This window comes from Mercenaria mercenaria, chromosome 5 (assembly GCF_021730395.1).
Source record: "Mercenaria mercenaria strain notata chromosome 5, MADL_Memer_1, whole genome shotgun sequence".
NCBI classification, from domain to species: Eukaryota; Metazoa; Mollusca; class Bivalvia; order Venerida; family Veneridae; genus Mercenaria; species Mercenaria mercenaria.
The window spans coordinates 58312401-58331982 of NC_069365.1; the positions used below are offsets into that span (position 1 = coordinate 58312401).

Genomic DNA, 19582 nt, shown 5'->3' on the forward strand with positions numbered 1-19582 from the left:
AAAATTGGTGTAACGTTGCCAAATTTAAATTATTCCCCCATCCTTTAACAAACAATTGTATCAATTTTCATTCACAATTGCCAAATTGTTTTAGAAAAAGAAAACCGCTTTAAAAAGATATACGACAGTCATGACAGTTAACCCTGCCTTTCGTGCAAGAGATTTAAAATGTCAACACTATTGGCATGCGTGCATATTTCACATCATTTTCACAAAAACCATGTTTCACAATGTATTTATTTTGTTTCTGTCAAAGTACAAAACATCAAACGTAATACTAAAACCAACACGACAACATTCGTACCTTTTCAACAAGGTAACATTAACAATTCATAAAATAAATAACATAGTTTATTGAACAGTAGCAAACTTATTTGATCTAGGTGTTCTACATTGATCGGGATCTTCAACTTCAATGTGATGATTCACTGGTGTCGATGCTCGTGCGAGCTGTTCAGAAGGTTTCCGCCCTGGCACAGCCATAACACTATTACTAGCAGTTCCAATACTTTTCGGTATGGAGCCGTTACGATTGACCATAACTTTTGGTCTTGACATGGGCTTAACCGATTCTGCCTTTACTATTCTCGATTTCCCTTGTTTTTTATCCGACACATCAGTTTTACCAGCATTGATTGAATTTTGTCGTTGCATCTTTTTGGTAAATGATTGTTTCTTTTTCCTGGGATATTTCAGCCCGGGGTTATTATTTCCTCTCGGACTGGTTAAATTCGTTCCAGATTCTGTGATTGGTGGAAAAAGTCCAGTACTTAAGCTGGTGCCATGTTCGTGTTTTGGCCTCTTGATCCAAGGTGCAGGGTTGTTTTGATCAAATATTACGGAGCTTGTCGTATCTTCTCTTATAAGGTTCAAATGGCTCAGATGAAGGCTGTTTGAAGAAACAGTTGTCGACAGAGATCGTGGTGTTATTGAATCAATTCTGAAACAAACAACAGTTGTTCTTACTGCCATGTTATGAGAAGTTCTTGTTTAAAATTGATATGAGCCGTGCCATGATAAAACCAACATAGTGGGTTTGCGACCAGCATGGATCCAGACCAGCCTGCGTATCCGCGCAGTCTGGTCAGGATCCATGCTGTTCGCTAATAGCTTCTCTAATTGCTATAGGTTTTGAAAGCGACCAACATGGATCCTGACCAGACTGCGCGGATGCGCAGGCTGGTCATGATCCATGCTGGTCGCAAACCTACTATGTTGGTTTTCTCATGGCACGGCTCAATATTATGGTGAAAAATAGTACCAGCGATATGAGACTAATAAATTGTTTTACCAAGAGTTTTAATGATTTCTGACTACGTAACGCCTAACATGTCCATTAATTTAATCAGCTATTTGAATATACTAGGGCTAAATTGCGATACAGATTAATTGCTCTACTATTTCATTCTTACTTATCCTGAGCACGTTTTTGTGGAGAAACTTCTTCATTAAAACCTGCATACAGATAACTATACATCTTCGAGATAATCTGAAAGTTATCTCGTCCATTTACATCGTTAATAAGCCATGATAATGACAACTACGTAGATTTGTCAATGTTGTCAGAAAAAAATGATAACGCTTTCAGTATATTTCAGAACTGGGGAATATATACAATAACATAATGCTTAGCTTACTGAATTTTATTAAAGAAAATGTTGCACAGCAGTTTATAAAATATGCGTGAAGGTTGTTTATAAAATATCATAGAGCAAAGCCTAGGCTGAAATTTGTAGATTTCAATGATTTGTAAATGATTACGTAATTGGTAAAATTAACATAGCAAAAAATATGAAATTAAAAGGAAAGATTAGGAAATATTAAGTATATCACTTAAAATGTACGAGGCAACGAAGACATCAAAGATCAAAATATATTTTTAAATGATGAGGAATCAGTGAATTATTACCTTGGTGATGGATGGTGACCCATTGGTGCAGACATTGCGGAGGACGTGTTTCGAAAGTCCATTATATGTTGGGAATGATCCATTGGTGCTTTAGAAGCTGGGAAATCATACGAAAAAGTTCCGTTCTGGTTTGATGCTTTAGTATTACCTGAAAATGTATAATTTCAGTCCTTTTAGAAAAGTAACAAGCCTTAACGAACTGAGCTACGATTATTTCCTGTTAATTTACCTTGTTAAATTTGTAAGAGGATTTTAATAAAACGAAAAATACTTAATTGTAAGGAAAATAATTATCTTGATGACTAGTGGTAGGCAAAGGAAGTCATATATTTACACAACGTGTATTATATATATATATATATATATATATATATATAATTTACTTGAACCTTGTGCTTTTGTCTTCAGTTTCCATATATAAAACACTGATAGACCAAATGCAATTCCTAAGCACAAAGCTAGGATGGCAAGAACAATAACAGCTGGTAATAAATTACTGCCACCACTGTCCCCACTGTTGCACTCTGACGGCGAAGCTGTGGACACTGCAATATAAAAATACCTCAGAAATAATAAACTTATTTTAGCAAATGTTGTAGCTCATCTTATGTGTTGTTTCAAAAAAACACTAAGCATAAATGAATTTCAGTAAACGTTCACTCACACGTAACATAATTTTAACCATATATATTTCCCTCTCCATAACTTCTAGAAATCATCAGAACACCAAAAAATGATAATCACTACACAGCAGGAATGTCCTCAATTCTGAGGTGATGGTAATAGGAACAGTTTAAGCTTTGAATGGAAAGGGAAGTGATTGCCATAGAAGTATCCTTGTGTTAACATTTAGCACATCAAGGTTTAAAAAACAATTTAACTTAGGTATGTTCATTTTATGCTTCATGGACTGAAAAGAAATTATGCTGTTATGAACCGTAAAGATATCATGGAAATATATTATCAAATTAAACTTTTGGTGATAACTTCAAAACGAAAAGAGATATTTTAAACATTTAAAAAAAAATTGCCATCTTTTCAAATTTCTTAATGTATTGTGAAATATTTAAAAGTGAAATCATTTTAAAAAGTGTGTAACGAAATAGATGAATCAACAGAAGTAAAATAATATCTATCAGCAAATTTCGTAAAAACAAAATGGAAAAAAAGAACGTCAGTTCTATTTACCACACTTGGATTCAACTGAATTTGAGGACCAGGATCCATTACTTTGACATTCAATTGTATCACCATTCACTAACACGTATCCACTTTCACAAACATGGGTTATACATTATTTCTGTATTGTAATTTTAACAGTTTTAACGTTGTTAATACGATATTCATAGAAATCAATAGATTGTATAATAGTAATACCATATTGTCATAGTCTGAATCAACGTGAAAATCATAATTACGTGCTAAGTTATATATAAAAATTAAAGGGTCTTCAGCTTTCGCTCAGTATGTAGGATAAGATAAATTATGAACGATATGAATGGTTGGACTTACAGCAAGTTGGCGGTACGGTTGACCAAGTTACATCAACCTGGCACTGCGATGTTACATCTCCATTTAGAGTAAATCCTACGTCGCAGGAATAAGTGGCTACTGTTAATACCCCATTTGTTGATAAGGTGACGCTGCCATTGCTTGGACTACTGAGTGTTGAACACCCGACTACAATTGTAACGAAGTGAAAATAAGCTCAATACTCAAATAGTGTTCGTTTTCGTATTCAGACAGACGAGAAAAATAATTAAGATGAAAAATTTTGAATAGAGTTAATATAGCTTAGGTTAAAAGTCAATTAGTTTAACACCACAAAAATGTCACCTTAAGGCATTGAGAAAAAAACACATTACCAGAAAACGTCTTTAAAACCTCAAATATGTAATAAGGAACAAATAAAAGAATTACCACAGACAGGGTCACTGCTTGACCATCCTGTACCCTCTGATTGGCAGGTTCTTGTACTAACTCCGTGTAAAGTAAACCCTAGGTTACACATATATTCAGCTTGTGTTTTGTCATTAGAAACCGTGACTGTTCCGTTGTCAGGTGACAATGGTTCGTTGCATTCTGCATAGAATGTCACAAAATTATACTTCTTCATACATCAAACTTAATTATTGTTTAACTGTAGATTATGCAGTTTTGGAAGTTTTAAAGATATTTGCAAAATATTAAATGTTGCATATGCAAATTTGTTATATGTATCCGAAAATAACTGTGTAACCTTCAATTAAGGTCACATCAATATTTATTTCAGCGGTAGTTTCCTCCCATAGAACTAGCATGTTTTAAAATTAACTGGGAGTAGAAGCGACTTGATCGGCGTAAAATTGAAAATAACAATATGTTACGTTTATAATATACTTTTAGTTTTATTATCATTGTCCACATATCATTGATAATACTATGTTTGTTTTATATGCACAAGCTGTATCTAATGTATATGATAGTGCGGTCCGGCTGCTGTTACTCATGGATGCCAGAAACGAAAAATGAAGTGAATATAGGAAAATTCAACATGCTTTTCATAATACAGGGTTAGTTTTCTTAGAAATGTTTCTTAAGAACAAATATTTATGACATAATTCTTTCAAAAATCAGTCACATGTGGTACTCGGAAATTATCGTAACGGATAACATTATGAAAGCCTAAGTCTTATGGCAGTTAATAAAAGATTTCTTTTTAGGTTCAGTGAGTTTCCAGTATCATAATTCTATACTGGAACAGTGAAACAGGACATAAATACCGGTAGCTTAATTAATGGGTACATTGGCTAATTGGTTTGCAGAAAGACTGGAGCTGAATTGTACCTGTCTGAGGAGGGCTTTGCAGGTTTAGATTGTTCTTTGAATGCTTAAATTTTGAATTAGCTATTTTAGATATCCGTTAAGGTTGATACGAGTACATAAACTAGGTTCAATTTGATTTTGTAAAATACAGTAAGGGGGTTATCTAATACAGCATTATTATTTGGGAAACACTGCTCTTTGTTGCAGACATACCTTGTACCATTTAAATTTTACTAACTAATGGATTTATATAAAATTGTAAAAAATATCAAACAATATTCAAGTTAAGAACTGACAATTTTCAGTGACAAATGTATTTCATTTTTCGCATTATTTTTCTTGACCATTCTTATAATGATCTAGAGATAATTGCTTGCCTTATATGTAGTTTTATGATAACGCTCTTTTACGATTTTAACATTACTAATCAGCGATTGTGAATTTTCAACTATGGTTAATGCAATTTATTTGAATTTGGTAACGTAGATAAATATAGCAATATGTATATGTTACGGATGTAACAACAGGTCAAAAACGTGTATAAATGTTTAAACAATCTCAGTTTCCTGATATATTACTAACATATTCAAATTGCGCTTCCCAGTCTATTCCCAATTCGTTTATACATTTTTAAATTCGAATAAGTTGTTGTTGTTATTGTTGATGATTACATGGCTGCTACTGCTGCTGTTGTATCTGCTGTGACGTATTAATTGTGTTTCTTTTCTGAGTAGTTTGTTATTTATACGAAAATGAAACTGAAAATAACAGCAGCATCTTCATCAGTTACTAAACAATCAGCTGAAATACGATATGAAAATGCGCTATCATCATGGTTCTTATGGCAGCCATTTTGAATTCTATAAATAGAAAAATGCCCAAGGATCTCGCGAAAGTCATGGGATACTATGTATGCTCCATCTAACATAAAGCAACAGAACCTTAAATAAACCCCGCTTCAAAGATTTTTTTATTATTTGTTTTCAAGAACAACAACATTGAAATTCGACTATGGCGGCCATTTTGAATTTTCTTTAATAAAAAATTTTCCCCAAAGATGACAAGATGTCATCCGGTGGATTCTCATATACTGAAGTCTAAAGAACAGGAAACTGCAAAAATACCTTGTATATACCTTATTGCAAGGTTCAGTCCAAGTTCTACTGGACTATAAGCGGAATATACGATGATATATTCTTGTTCTTGTCGTCAGATGTGTCAGATTTACTCTATGGACTCTAGGTATGTTGATCGACAATTGATGAACAAATGTTATTGATGTTGTGTTTTGACAGCATTTATTAAGTTTGTATTTTGTACGTCTTTAATGGAATGATTCTTATTACGTTTTCATTGAATAAAATTTAAACAGTATGGCCTATGTATAAACATGTTCTAATAACCAAATGGCGATAGTACAATTTTCTTTCTCTGGAGCAAGTACAATAACATTTTTAGTACCAGACAAATTTGAAATATTTTGATATGACATTGACAGTACTGAATTTACTTTTAAATTTTGTATAATACTGTAAATATTTCTTTTGCTCTCCATACTAAAACATCCGACCTTCTTACTAGCTGATCACAATCAACATCGAAATCAGTTTATAAAAGGACGTGTAACATTCATTTTCTGGAACATTGCTGCAAGCTCTTTGCCATACAACAGTTTCCTCAATAACTAACCGATTGTAAATAGTCTGGTATCAAAATGACGGAATTAAGTCGAGCTTTAAACTCAATGTACAAAATTTAATAATCTTGGTAAAAAACAGCTTACCACATTGTGAGGTTTTCATACTCCGTAATGTAAATGACATGAATAGGTTTTAAATTAGTCGAACGGTGAATGCTGTAATAAATGTAAATGAAACTTTTTGATAGATAATGGAATATGTGCAAGTATATTGCAATGTTTTGATAACAAACCACATTGTGGAATCTCATTATCCCATTGTCCAGTCTCCTCGCAAGTGAGTTCACTATATCCGTCCAATGTATATCCAACATCACACGTGAAGATAGCTTTTGTCACGGTGCTGTCATCGCTATATATCGTGAAGTTTCCACCACTCGGTGCAGTAAGAGTATCACATTGAGCTAACAGAAAATATTTTTTTAAAATATTTAAAGCTATTATCAGTTAGGTCAGTCTTTTTGAACACATTTAAAATGTCCTAGAATCTCCTCTTATTTGATCTAAATATTCCCTCACCAGACAATTTGATGAAAGAGCCAAACTAGATAAATTAGTTTATTTTTAGGGGGTTTAAGATCACACCGACACAACTATGTGTCATGTCGCAACTTTCCAGATTTTCGTGGTGGAGGAAATCACAGGTGCTCTTCAGAACATTATTTCAGGCATGAACAGGCACCTAGGCCAAGAAAGTAAGCCAGCCGGATCGCTTCCTCGTATAACAGAATTTTACACCAAAAAGGAGGTTTCGAACCAACAGCCATTCGAAATCGGCGCCCATAACTTAGCTGGACTACTAGTAACTTGTATTTGCTATTACTACTATATGTGTAATTTGGACCTGGAAATATGATATTTTCACTTTTAACGCCAAAATATAAATGTATGATCCATATACAAAGACATAAATAAAATGGTAAAATATTTACTGCATGTGGACTGACTAGAATCCCACGTGCCGTCAGAATTGCACGTGATTTCTTTCTTTCCATTGATTGTGTAACCAATATCACAAGAATACTCCACTTTTGTATTGACACCGTCTGTTGTAGGTGAAAAAGAGCCGCCGGATACTGAGACAAGTGTTTCGCATGGAACTGAAAATAAATATTTATAGCTTTAACACAGTGATCTATCACATCTATCTAATAATCGTTATGTTCCTACTATCAATGGTAACATGATTATAGCAAACATTTGGTTTATAATTTAGGAATAAGTTGTTATCCCATAGTATTTAGTGGATATATTTGCAAAGGGACTCTGATTATAGCGCACATTTGGTTTGTAACTTAGAAATAAGTTCTTGAAAAACGCTGTTATCCTATAGTCTTCAGTGGATATCTTTACAGGAAGGCTCCAGTAAACAAGATTTTGAAAAGTTAAAGAGAAAATAAATTTTATCGATTTTCTAGATCACTGGTTACTAGTAACGATGGAATATCAAAACGTTTATATATGTAACGTTTAAATCAACTATGTTGAATTACAGACATGAAGAAAGGGTTCATTAAAAACACACCACATATTGGGTCGCTTCCGCTCCATCCAGTTCCATCAATAGAACATTCCCGGACACTTGTACCATTCATACTGTAGTTTAAGTTACATTGGTAGTAAACCGACACTCCATTGTCAGATAATACCGAACCATAAGCTGGTACACTTGCCGGGGAACAAGCTAGAGGTACGCAAGATGAAATAAAATGTGAATAGTTAGACTTTGCTGTTGCGGACGGGTACAGTAGTACGTTTATCTCATCATATTTAATAACTGGTGCATTGTATTCCTACAATTATACAAGTGATTTTTTTATTCGGTAACAAATTATCAAATAGATAGACTGTTGTTATCTTACAGGCTTGATGCATTTTTTATTCTTAATTAAATGATATGCAACACTGATTGAACGTATACTGATATAGTTATCTTTACTGTTTTATAACATCTGACTGAATCTATTCATAGTTTGTATTGATCTATCAATAATAATTAAGACGAAATGAATATTTTAGAACATGTTAGTGTGTTATAACACTTAAACATACAACATGTAGGTGGAGCGTTATCCCAAGCTCCGTCTGTCAAGCAGGTGCTTGCTGTTTCACCAGAAATATCGTACTCCGATGCGCATGCGTACTGAGCTACGCTTGTAACCCCGTCGGTGTTTATAGTAACTGTACCACTGACCGGATCTGTCAGATCTGGACAATTAACTAGAAGTACAATCAGTGAGTTATTATTAGGTTGCAGACAATTTCTTACTGTTATTGTACCCATTGTAATCTGAGTCAATACAATATGGTGTGAAAAAACTATGTTATGTACGTTGTAAGACAATGACAACGCGAACTATGTCATCAAAACAAATTCTCAAAATTTCAAATAACTTTAATGAAACATTGATTGGATTTAAAATATCAACAGTTTGCTTACTTGTTCTCGTAAAGAGAATGTTTTAAAAAAGATTTAACTGAGAAATCAGTGTAAACTTAAATTTTTCTGAATCTGAATTAGTTATTTGGTTTGCCCAATTTCTTGGCGGGGTTAGAGGAAATTATTCATGAAAAGCACTACTCACTACATGTTGGAGCTGTTTCATTCCAGGTACCATCATTCTGACAATATGAATATTGTTGACCTGACATAGTATACCCAGAACTGCAAAAATACGTTGCCATAGTAACTACACCGTCCGTAGACAAATTATAATAAACACCAACAGGACTAACGAGGGAATCACATTCATCTAAAAAGAATAAAACGAAACATTCAGGGGATAAGTTATGCAAGATGATACCAGTTTGGATGTCACATGATAGCATATCTAAACATCAGCTATTTTTTTTTATCCAGTAAACATGTAATGTAACAATGTAACATTAGTAAATGATCTTTAGATCTAATCTTTAGATCTAAGGGAGATCACATTAAACAATAAATACAGACATAGAACGACAAAAATACAAGAAAATACAATATGGTACAAACGATTCTATAAAGAACTGTACGAGCACAATCCCTGCAGCGGTTAAGCAAAGCAAACGCAACAAAAGCCGTGAAATAGAGATTTTTCATCTTATTAAAATTACAATATATGCATAAAAATAGATTTTTACAACATAGAACCATTGAATATGCTGCAAGTTAAAGCTTCTTACCACATGAAGGTGGATCAGCACTCCAGCCTGTTCCGTCGTCTAAACATTCAGTTACTGAGGAACCAATCAAACTGTATCCTGCATCGCATGAAAACTGCGAGCTTGTTCCGTTTCCTTCTATATCACCATTTGAAAATGCTGTTTGTTCATCACATTCTAAAATAGTTGTATGTACATGTTAAAAGGATGAATTGATTTCATACGCTGTATTACAATTTGTATATAGTAATATTATATAAAAATACTCAGAAAAGTCGCTCAAACTCTGTAAGGATATACTTTATAAAGAAATTAATTCTAAAATTCTTAAATCTTTCACTACTTAAATGTTGCTTCATACAATCTCCTTTACAGCAAAGTTTGAATCATTTTACTGTATATCTACAGTGTAATGCAATTACGAACCACATGTCGGTATGCTGTTCCAAGCACCAGCTTCATCGCATGTAGCAGAACTTGGACCAACAACATGATAACCTGTCACGCATGTAAATGTTGCAGTGCTCACGTAACCGTCTGTAGTAATTGCTGCTTGCAATGTGTTTGTACTGTTTATATCTTCACAGAGCACTGAAATAAAGCAAAAACAAGTATTAGGAAAATGGCGATTATGGAATCTTGACTAGGTACAAGTTAATACAGAACCTACATGCGAGCACAATACGCGCAGGTACTAAATATAGATTTGTTCATTCCCATTTATATCTCTATTGACTCATTTTGCAAAGGTAGTACTGTAGATTCAAATTTCATTGCTCTTTTTCTCATTTAACATCAATTATGCAAATAGTGGCATTCATAACGATATTTATCAATATTTTTGCCTACATCTTAGTGCTTCATACATAAATTACGTTTTTGCATTTTATTATAGTAAAACACGTATAATATATGGGTCAGGCATGGCGATGTTCAACGTTATGTTTCACAGCTATGCTTTGACCTGAAGCCATGTTGATACTGGCTAAGGAGATCATTTCTGTCAAAGTGGGACATGATTTGAGACAAGAATATGTTCCATTAATTTAGAGGCAATACATGTTAGAGATATGGGCCTATAGTTACTAGCCTTGGATTTTGGACCTTTCTTGTAAACTGGTGCAATGATTGCTCTCTTCCAGTTATTTGGGACTTGACCTGTTTCAAGAGATAGTTGGAATATTGATCATGAAAAGGGCGCTATATAAATCTGGTATAATAATAATAATAATAATATCTTTGTAATGATTGGGGCTATCTCTTGGTGAAGTTCTTTTAGTAATCTTGAGTAAATATTATCAAGACCAGAGGCTTTATTTGGATTAAGCCCCATTAGTAACTTGTCCACGCCCTCAACAGTTATGAGGATCGTTGGCATCTCTGGTGCTGATTTGGGGTTTGTTTCTTTTTTGCTGAGTTGTTTCAGGCTTAGGGGTTGGGGCTTTGAAAAGACAAATTCAAACTGTTTATTGAGGATATTTGCCTTTGTGACCGGGTCGGTATGAGTTAGACCCTCATACTTCAATGGGGTTACACCACAACTCTCTGTTTTGTTATGTTTAACAAACGAGTAGAACTTTTTTGACTGATTCCAAATAAGACCAATAGGAGGTTCTTATTTCCTTTTGGATCCTACATTTTAAGGCATTAAATGCTTGGGCAATGGTTGATTGTTTACCTTTCTTTTTAAGTTAAATTCAAAATATTCAATACAGTATAACATTACAGCAAGTTGGTGCGCTTGAATCCCATGATCCTGACAGCAAACACGTTGAATTTGAAGATCCATCGAGGGTATAACCAGCCGCACAACTAAATAACGAAATGGTTGTAGTACCAGTGGCCGAGGCTGTGATATTCAGACCCGAGGTAGCAACTATGTCATCACATTGATCTGGGAATAAAGGTTTGTGAAATATAGTGAATTAGTTTTAAAAATATTTAAAAGGTTGAAATATTCGCATATTGTTATATTATCAAAACAGAGACGATGTATAAAAAACTAGACTTTGTGATATGATGAATTACGCATTAACATACCAAACCTATTTAAAAATATGAAATTTCAAAAAGACGGTCGTTCTCAAATTATATGCAGGTAAATAAGTTGTCAACACGAAAACATTGCAGTTTTAAAATTGAATAACGGGCTATCAAATTATTCGAGAGAAAATTTGAGCTTTATTATTTTCATTACAAACAATTAGCATTTAAAGTGGAAACAAATCGATCGCGCTGAAAAACTTACCACAGGTTGGTTCTACACCGGACCAAGTGTTCGAATTTGTCTGACAGGTACGTGTACGATCACCATTGAGTACGAATCCGACATCGCAATAATATGTTAACGTCCCGTCAACTGCAACAGTGAAACTTCCGTTCGCAGGGGCAGTCGGGACAATACACGCTGGAAATCAATAGGTTAACTTCGCTTTTATCGAATATACTTGGTTTCATTTTGCATCAAGAAGATTCAAATAATGCAAAAAAGTAACGTTGTAATCTGTCCTGGGAACACTTAAAAAGGCAATTTATAACATTATGGCTAGAGCAGATTCCTGCACAATATAAAAATTTAGTTTCTAAATGTTGAATTTTCTCACACTCGCCTAACTCAATCCCCAAAAGGAGCTTTATTTCCTTTCGTGAATTTCATTCATTCCATGGTGATTCTCAAACATGTGTTACACTGAAAAGTTTATGTGTTTTATGTATATTACCTGAAATACACTAAAGGAAAAATCACACAATGGCAGTGTCAACTTCCCCGTGGGAGTTTTTTTTTCCGATGGAGAAATCTACCTTTTTAGACACTGTAGTGCCCCTGTGTTTAATATAGGTATAAACATTTTTCTAATACCATTTATTAAGAAAGTATAACTATAAGTTTTACTGACTGCAAGTAGGGTTTTCATCTGCCCAAGAGTTGTTACTTTGACAGACCCTAGATTCTGGCCCAGCGAGAGAATACTCAGAGCTACAAGTGTAACTGGCGGTAGTTGTTGCACCGTTTGTGGAATATGACACAGTTCCACTGTCTGGTGCAGTCAAAGCAGGACAGGTCACTGTAAGGGAAGGAAACATTCATAGTAACATGTAGACGACAGGAATATGTTTTCTTTTTATTTCACATAATTATCTTTCCCATTTTATTTCAGCCATGGACCGTCAAGGGAGGAAACTAGAGTCGAGGATTAGGTCTAGAATTGTACGTACAAAATAATGTTTTTTTACTACTGGTGACAATACAACTTCGATGGAAATTTTTGTACAATTAATTCTTTTACATTTTATATTCAATTTTTAACACACATTTTATATTCAATTTTAACACATTGCCAAACAAGTTTCGCAATGACTTTCAAATATACATACGACAGGATTCTGAAATGAAAAAGAAATAAAGTATGTTAGATCTATAAGCATCTGCTTACCTCTCGGTAATTATTCAACTTTCAATAAAAATATATGATTTGAAAATTGAGCTTTTATGTTTGACGGAGATTATAAGCTTGTTTATTAATTTCATGACGTAATGCAAACGATAGTATGATTTATTGCCCATTTTAAAATGATTAAATAAATTGTAGTAGCATCTAATGACTCTCTCTTATAATTTTTTTTTATTATTATTTAAACAGGTGATGTTTACAAAAAAGCAAATATCTGTTTTCAATGTCGTTTATGGAGAAATAAAATATAATAGATATAAACAAGTTACCTGCAGTTTTTGTCAAAGTCAAAGTAGAGCCGATATTAGCTCCGTTTTGTGTGGGTACTGCGTCCGGTGTTTGATCCTTTCGGCAGCTGTTAGGGGCAATGGAAACCATCGTACCATCAGCTGATATTGCCTGGTATAAATTACCCGACATTGCCATTAATATGAGAAAAATGAGCACCAAGGTAATATTAAATTTTACCATCTCACTTTCTATTACATGTATCTCCTTGTAAAATTTAGATCTGGAGTAACTAAACATACTAGTCGTCAACAACCTATCAAATAAAGAAGTAAAACTAGTAGCATAATATTATATGCTAGTATACAGTTATGCTCTCTGTGGATTAAGATTTGATTTCTGAAGCTGTTGTCAGGAAAGGGGTCATTTTGAAGCATATAACGCCACCAAACAAATAATAACAGACTCGGTTTGAAAGTATCGCTGAAAGAAGCGAAGTGAGGCTGATGCGAACTGATAATTCTAAAATAGTTTTTTCAAAGAATCAAAACGAAATTGTGAACATCACAACTGTAAATCCATACAGACAACATATCTTGCAGTCAGGTTTTCAAATTTCTTGGATAAAAACTTACAATACAAGTAAACCGGTAAACGTTCGTGTTGTCAATATCTGAATCAGCGTCATATCCATTATACACTGTTATATAATTTGTGCCGCCAGAGGGCACTGTATCAACACACCAGACACTGTCGGATACTACAAGAAATAAGAACGTATTTATTGGTTGTTACTTTTTTAACGTTTACAACTAGATCAATGAGTTAGTTTTAGCTATCTTATCCTAGGAATATGGTGTTCTGTCCTTGATTGTTATTGTTTGGATGATATAACATCATTTTTTTTCATATGTACATCTATTGCATCGCGGTCATTTTGAAATTAAGTGTTATTTGAAAAAGAAATGCAAATTAATTTTGTCGTTTTGCATCAAATCCACGGTCTACTGCCAGGCATAACAAGAACTAAAGCGTGTTGAAAATCGAGACATGATAAACATTGACAATTATATAACACTGCATAACACTAAAAGAGACAAACTTATAGTGGATACCTGAATATGCAACTTTTGTAGAACACGAGTTGTAATCAAAGGAAATTTCAGTGCTCTCGGTACAAGTTGATAGAGAGCCACTCGAAGATTCACAGGTAACGGTTCCATCAGAGGAAGTGTGAGTGTACTCATACGAGCCAAAAAACACGTACGGACAGCCTATCTTTGCTGAAGCAACACTGTCTGTAAAAATAATACGTATAGAATGATATACAATGGCCAGTTATAATTTGACCCGTACTGCAGTGGGTTAAGTAATCTTGTTTATTATTGCTTATTAATGAGTGAAATTTGTGAAAATATTTCCTTATAGTTCGTTACATATAGATAGACTTTTATCTAGAGACAGTAGAAAAAAACTCGCACCTACTCACACGATTCCATGAAGTAGAGGAGTGTTTAATGAAAAATGATAAAAAAAATTGCTGTCATTATGCAACTGACTAAATGACAAAATTCAGGATATCTAATTAGTGTAAGTGATTATATGAACGCCACTAGAAAGCACCAACAGGCAGTTTTGTTCTATAAGGACAAGACACTTCAGTGGATGACTCGAACGTTTCTACTTGCTAGAATATAATTTGAAAAATAAGTGACATTTGTTTAGAAAAAAAATGAGATAACTAAGTGAAAAAGTGGTTTGTAAAAATATGCCTCCATACTTTCCTTTAGAACATCCCAGATATCTTTTTTTAGGAAACCACCTCTTTCTGAAAAAGTTCGTAGAGCCTACACAAGTAGTTGTTTTCTACGTTTTCTAAAAATAAAAATCTTACCACTTCTTAGCATTACTCGATACTCTGATTCTGCTGGAAGATATGATGCATACCGATCGTCCAACATACATAAATTGTCCCAGTCTTCCCTATTGCTCTCCTCAGACATTGCAACCCTTTCATTGTCGACGTTAGGCTCTTCACCTGACGTTTATAACAAATATTCATAGACATTTGATGCAAAGTTAACTTTATCTGAAGCTATGCTGTAAACCACTTACGTATATAAATTTGCACAAGGAAATAACGACTCGAATTCAATCAGATATTTCTAAGGCTCCGAGTTCATTTGAACTACAGATAGTTTGTTCAGCTTTGATGGCAAACAAAACAAGAGGGCCAAGATGGCCCTAGGTCGCTCATCTGAGAAACACACCATAACACACCATAACAGTGTAAACATATTTGACCTAGTGATTTCATGGAAAAAAATATTCTGACCAATTATCATTAAAATTGGAGCAAATAATCTTGAGTATAAGTAAGTATTTTCTTTGATTTGACCTAGTGACCTAGTTTTGACCCCAGATGACCCATATTCGAACATGACCTAGATTTCATCAAGGCTATCATTCTGACTAAATTTCATGAAGATCAATTGAAAAACACAGTCTCTATTGCATACACAAGGTTTTTCTTTGATTTGTCAATGACATTGTGACCTAGTTTGTGACCCCAGATGACCCATATTCAAACTTAACTTAGATTTCATCAAGTCAACAATTCTGACCAAATTTTATGAAAATCCAGTGTAAAATGCAGCCCCTATTGCATACACAAGGTTTTTCTTTGATTTGACCTAGTGACCTAGTTTTTAAACCCAGATGACCCATATTCAAACTTGACCTAGATTTCATCAAGGCAATCATTCTGACCAAATTTCATGAAGATTAATTGAAAATACAGCCTCTTTTGCATACAGAAGGGTTTTATTTGATTTGACCTAGTGACCTAGTTTTTGACCCCAGATAACCCATAATCAAACTCAACATAGATTTTATCAAGGCAATCATTCTGACCAATATTCATGAAGATCAATTGAAAAATACAGCCTCTATTGCATACACAAGGTTTTTCTTTAATTTGACCTAGTGACCTAGTTTTTGATTCCAGATGACCCATATTCGAACTCGGCCTAGATTTCATCAAGATAATCATTCTGACCAATATTCATGAAGATCAATTGAAAAGTACAGTCTCTATTGCATACACAAGGTTTTCCCTTGATTTGACCTAGTGCCCTAGTTTTGGCCCCAGATGACGCATTTTCAAACTCGTCCTAGATTTTATCAAAGTAATCATTCTGACTAAATTTCATGAAGATCAATTGAAAAATACAGCCTCTATCGCATACACAAGGTTTTTCTTTGATTTGACCTAGTGACCTAGTTTTTGACTCCAGATGACCCATTTTCAAACTCGACCTAGATTTCATCAAGATAATCAATCTGACCAATATTCACGAAGATCAATTGAAAAATACAGCCTCTAACGCATACACAAGGTTTTTCCTTGATTTGACCTAGTGACCTAGTTTTTGAACCCAAATGATCCATTTTCAAACTCGGCCTAGATTTCATCAAGGTAATCATTCTGACCAATATTCATGAAGATCAATTGAAAAATACAGCCTCTATCGCATACACAAGGTTTTTCCTCGATTTGACCTAGTGACCTAGTTTTTGACCCCAGATGACCCATTTTCAAACTCGGCCTAGATCATTCTGACCAAAATTCATGAAGATCGTTTGAAAAATACAGCCTCTATCGCATACACAAGGTTTTTTCATGATTTGACCTAGTGACCTAGTTTTCGATCCCAGATGACCCATTTTCGAACTCGGCCTAGATTTTATCAAGGTAATCATTCTGATTAATATTCATGAAGATCAATAGAAAAATACAGCCTCTATCGCATACACAAGGTTTTTCCTTGATTTGACCTAGCGACCTAGTTTTTGACCCCAGATGACCCATTTTCGAACTCGGCCTAGATTTCATCAAGATAATTATTCTGATCAAATTTCATGAAGATCAGTTGGAAAATACAGCCTCTATCGCATACACAAGCTAAATGTTGACGGACGACAGACGGCAGACAGACGACAGACGACAGACGCCGGACGCCGGACATCGAGCGATCAGAAAAACTCAGGTGAGCTAATAAAAACATCTGATTAATTCTTGATTAAAACGTACCTTTATCATAGGCGTACTTGCAGTGGTAAAAGATAAGTGTTTCAAAGTATGGACAATAACCCTGCGTTTAGGTTACCAAACGTTCTTAAGCGAAACCATGTTTTGATAAGTCTTAATACGATGTTGAGTTTCTACGCCAGCGGAATAATTTCCCCGAGGGCGTACACCAAGTGAATTATTTCTACGCGACGCATAGCTGATGCGGAGTGTTTGACTAAATATGGTTCTGATATATACCATTTGTATTCTAAATTTGCAGATCAAATATGCTACCACTCTTTATCGACGTCACGTTAATGTCACCTCGTCCTACTATTTGGCACCAAATATGCCTCAAGAAATAGTGCTTCCCTGTCGAAATAAAATATAGCAGAAATATCTTAACACGACAAAGAGGTCATATGTCTGAGGAATACTTTCACGAGGCTGTAATTCGAGTTAATTATTATACGTGGCCTATAACCGACTCGAAGAGTTTAGATAAATTAATTTATTGTTTTTCTATATATTATTTCTTAGTTAATATAATTACGCTGTACGGAAAAGATAATAAATTGAATAAATGAAATGGATACTTCTATAATTGTTTTTTTTAGGTTGGTATATACGTACGATAATTGAGGTAGTATCTGTATGATGATTGCGTAATCTCGGTTAGCTTCAAACAAATAAACCCGTAAAACTGTTTCCCAAATGCTGGAAATGTGCTTTCAGTTCTAAAGGGAAAAAAGGCATTTGAATTCAATATACATGTACAATAATGTTTTTTTTTCACATCGTAACAATTTTTATTCAAAGACAAAATGAACAAGTAAATAAAATGGAAATCGGTTAAAACGATATTTATTAACATATTTGCATTTGTAACAATATCACAAATATCAACATGGAGAATCGAGTAGGAAGCTCTAAGATTGTTTTAAATTGACTGTGTCATTTTGAGTTTGCCAAATTTGCCATGATAACAAAGGGAACAACATACTTGAAAGAAAGAATATTATACAAGTATACAAATATTGAACAGCTTATTAGTCAGTAGTCAAAACCATTGCCCGAGGTCTGAAGCACGGATGGCCAATAGGTTAGATTTTTGACCGTCAAGACATTAAATACGCGCTTCATTTTATGAAGAAAAAAAAGAAATTTATTTCACGGTTTAATTTTTACATTTTATTAACCCAGTAAATATGTGTTCGATATAAATCGGTCTACAACTCAAACTATCTAATTTATATATTAAGTAGTTTTGTAATAATAGTAAACATGTTGGCTTGTATTTGTTGTTGTTGGTTTTTTTTTTTTGTTTCTTTTCTTTTTTTTTTGGTTTTTTTTTTTTTTTTTTTTTGGTTTTTTTTTTACATTGGCATTATTTCTTGTATTGAATGAATATGAAATGATAATTAAATTACGAAATAAACTCTTCAATGAGTGAAGATTTTACCATATCTTTAATCTGAATCCTTCTTGTATTGCAGCTGGACTGAGGCAACAAACTATTCAATCTTATCAGTACAAACGAAGAAGATAGTAACAAACAAATACTTACATCATCACCAAAATGTTATCCGACTCATATAATGCCGTTGAGTGGCATCTCCATGTGTCGTATTCATGGGTGCCGATCTTAATTGTCCAACCAGTTAGCGTATCTGTTTGAAAAGTTATCTCCCCTTTACTGCTGTCGTCATAAACAGTATTAGCAAACGGATCAGGCCAGGTGCAAAATCCTGGAATTAATGTAACTAAATAACTAAGTTTTATCAACATAAAAAGCATTTTCTGTCTCTAAATGTCTCCATTATTTATAGAAAAATATGTGTCTACATGTAATAACTGAAAATGGCATTATGTTTCAAAATTACATACGCCTAACGTTTAAAAGATTAAAATACTCATAATAGTGGCTACAGATATACTCGATCTTCATACTTAATTAAGAACTTTAAAGAAATGCTGTTTAAGAATGCGCTTGACAAACTAAATTCATGTTAAAATAATCTAAGTATAAACTAATAAAATATAGCACTATACCTGATATAAGTTTCACCAAGATAGAAGACAAGATTACAACCCGCATCAGCATTTTACGTTTCATCCAGTTCAATCATTAGTAATTAAATTAGAATATAAAATACCGGTTAAAGAGTATTGTGTTAGGAAAGTAATGAGTAAAATCCATTCAGTTGTTGATAAAAAAAATCCCGTAAGAATGTTTGAAAGTATTATATTTCTCTTTAATTGAAACCAAAAAA

General features: G+C 33.8%; 2 protein-coding genes across 2 annotated transcripts; both read right to left on the bottom strand.

The window, feature by feature from the left end:
* Window positions 1–15: 15 nt before the first annotated feature.
* LOC128557335 (CUB and sushi domain-containing protein 3-like) lies at window positions 16–12641 on the bottom strand. The gene is made up of 15 exons (XM_053544625.1): window positions 12455–12641; window positions 11806–11964; window positions 11284–11451; window positions 9984–10148; window positions 9579–9734; window positions 8999–9166; window positions 8466–8633; window positions 7939–8097; window positions 7346–7513; window positions 6647–6817; window positions 3830–3991; window positions 3422–3589; window positions 2293–2454; window positions 1910–2057; window positions 16–940 (listed from the first exon to the last, which is right to left on the bottom strand). The coding sequence occupies exons 1-15, from the start codon at window positions 12639–12641 to the stop codon at window positions 352–354; spliced, it is 2898 nt and encodes a 965-aa protein (XP_053400600.1). The 3' UTR covers window positions 16–351.
* A 277-nt stretch (window positions 12642–12918) lies between these two features.
* LOC128557336 (uncharacterized) lies at window positions 12919–19515 on the bottom strand. Its single transcript, XM_053544626.1, has 8 exons — window positions 19362–19515; window positions 18877–19057; window positions 17943–18046; window positions 15132–15275; window positions 14353–14535; window positions 13873–13997; window positions 13279–13408; window positions 12919–12941 (listed from the first exon to the last, which is right to left on the bottom strand). Exons 1-8 carry the CDS (start codon window positions 19423–19425, stop codon window positions 12919–12921), a joined length of 954 nt encoding a protein of 317 aa, XP_053400601.1. The 5' UTR covers window positions 19426–19515.
* Between the last annotated feature and the right edge of the window lie 67 nt (window positions 19516–19582).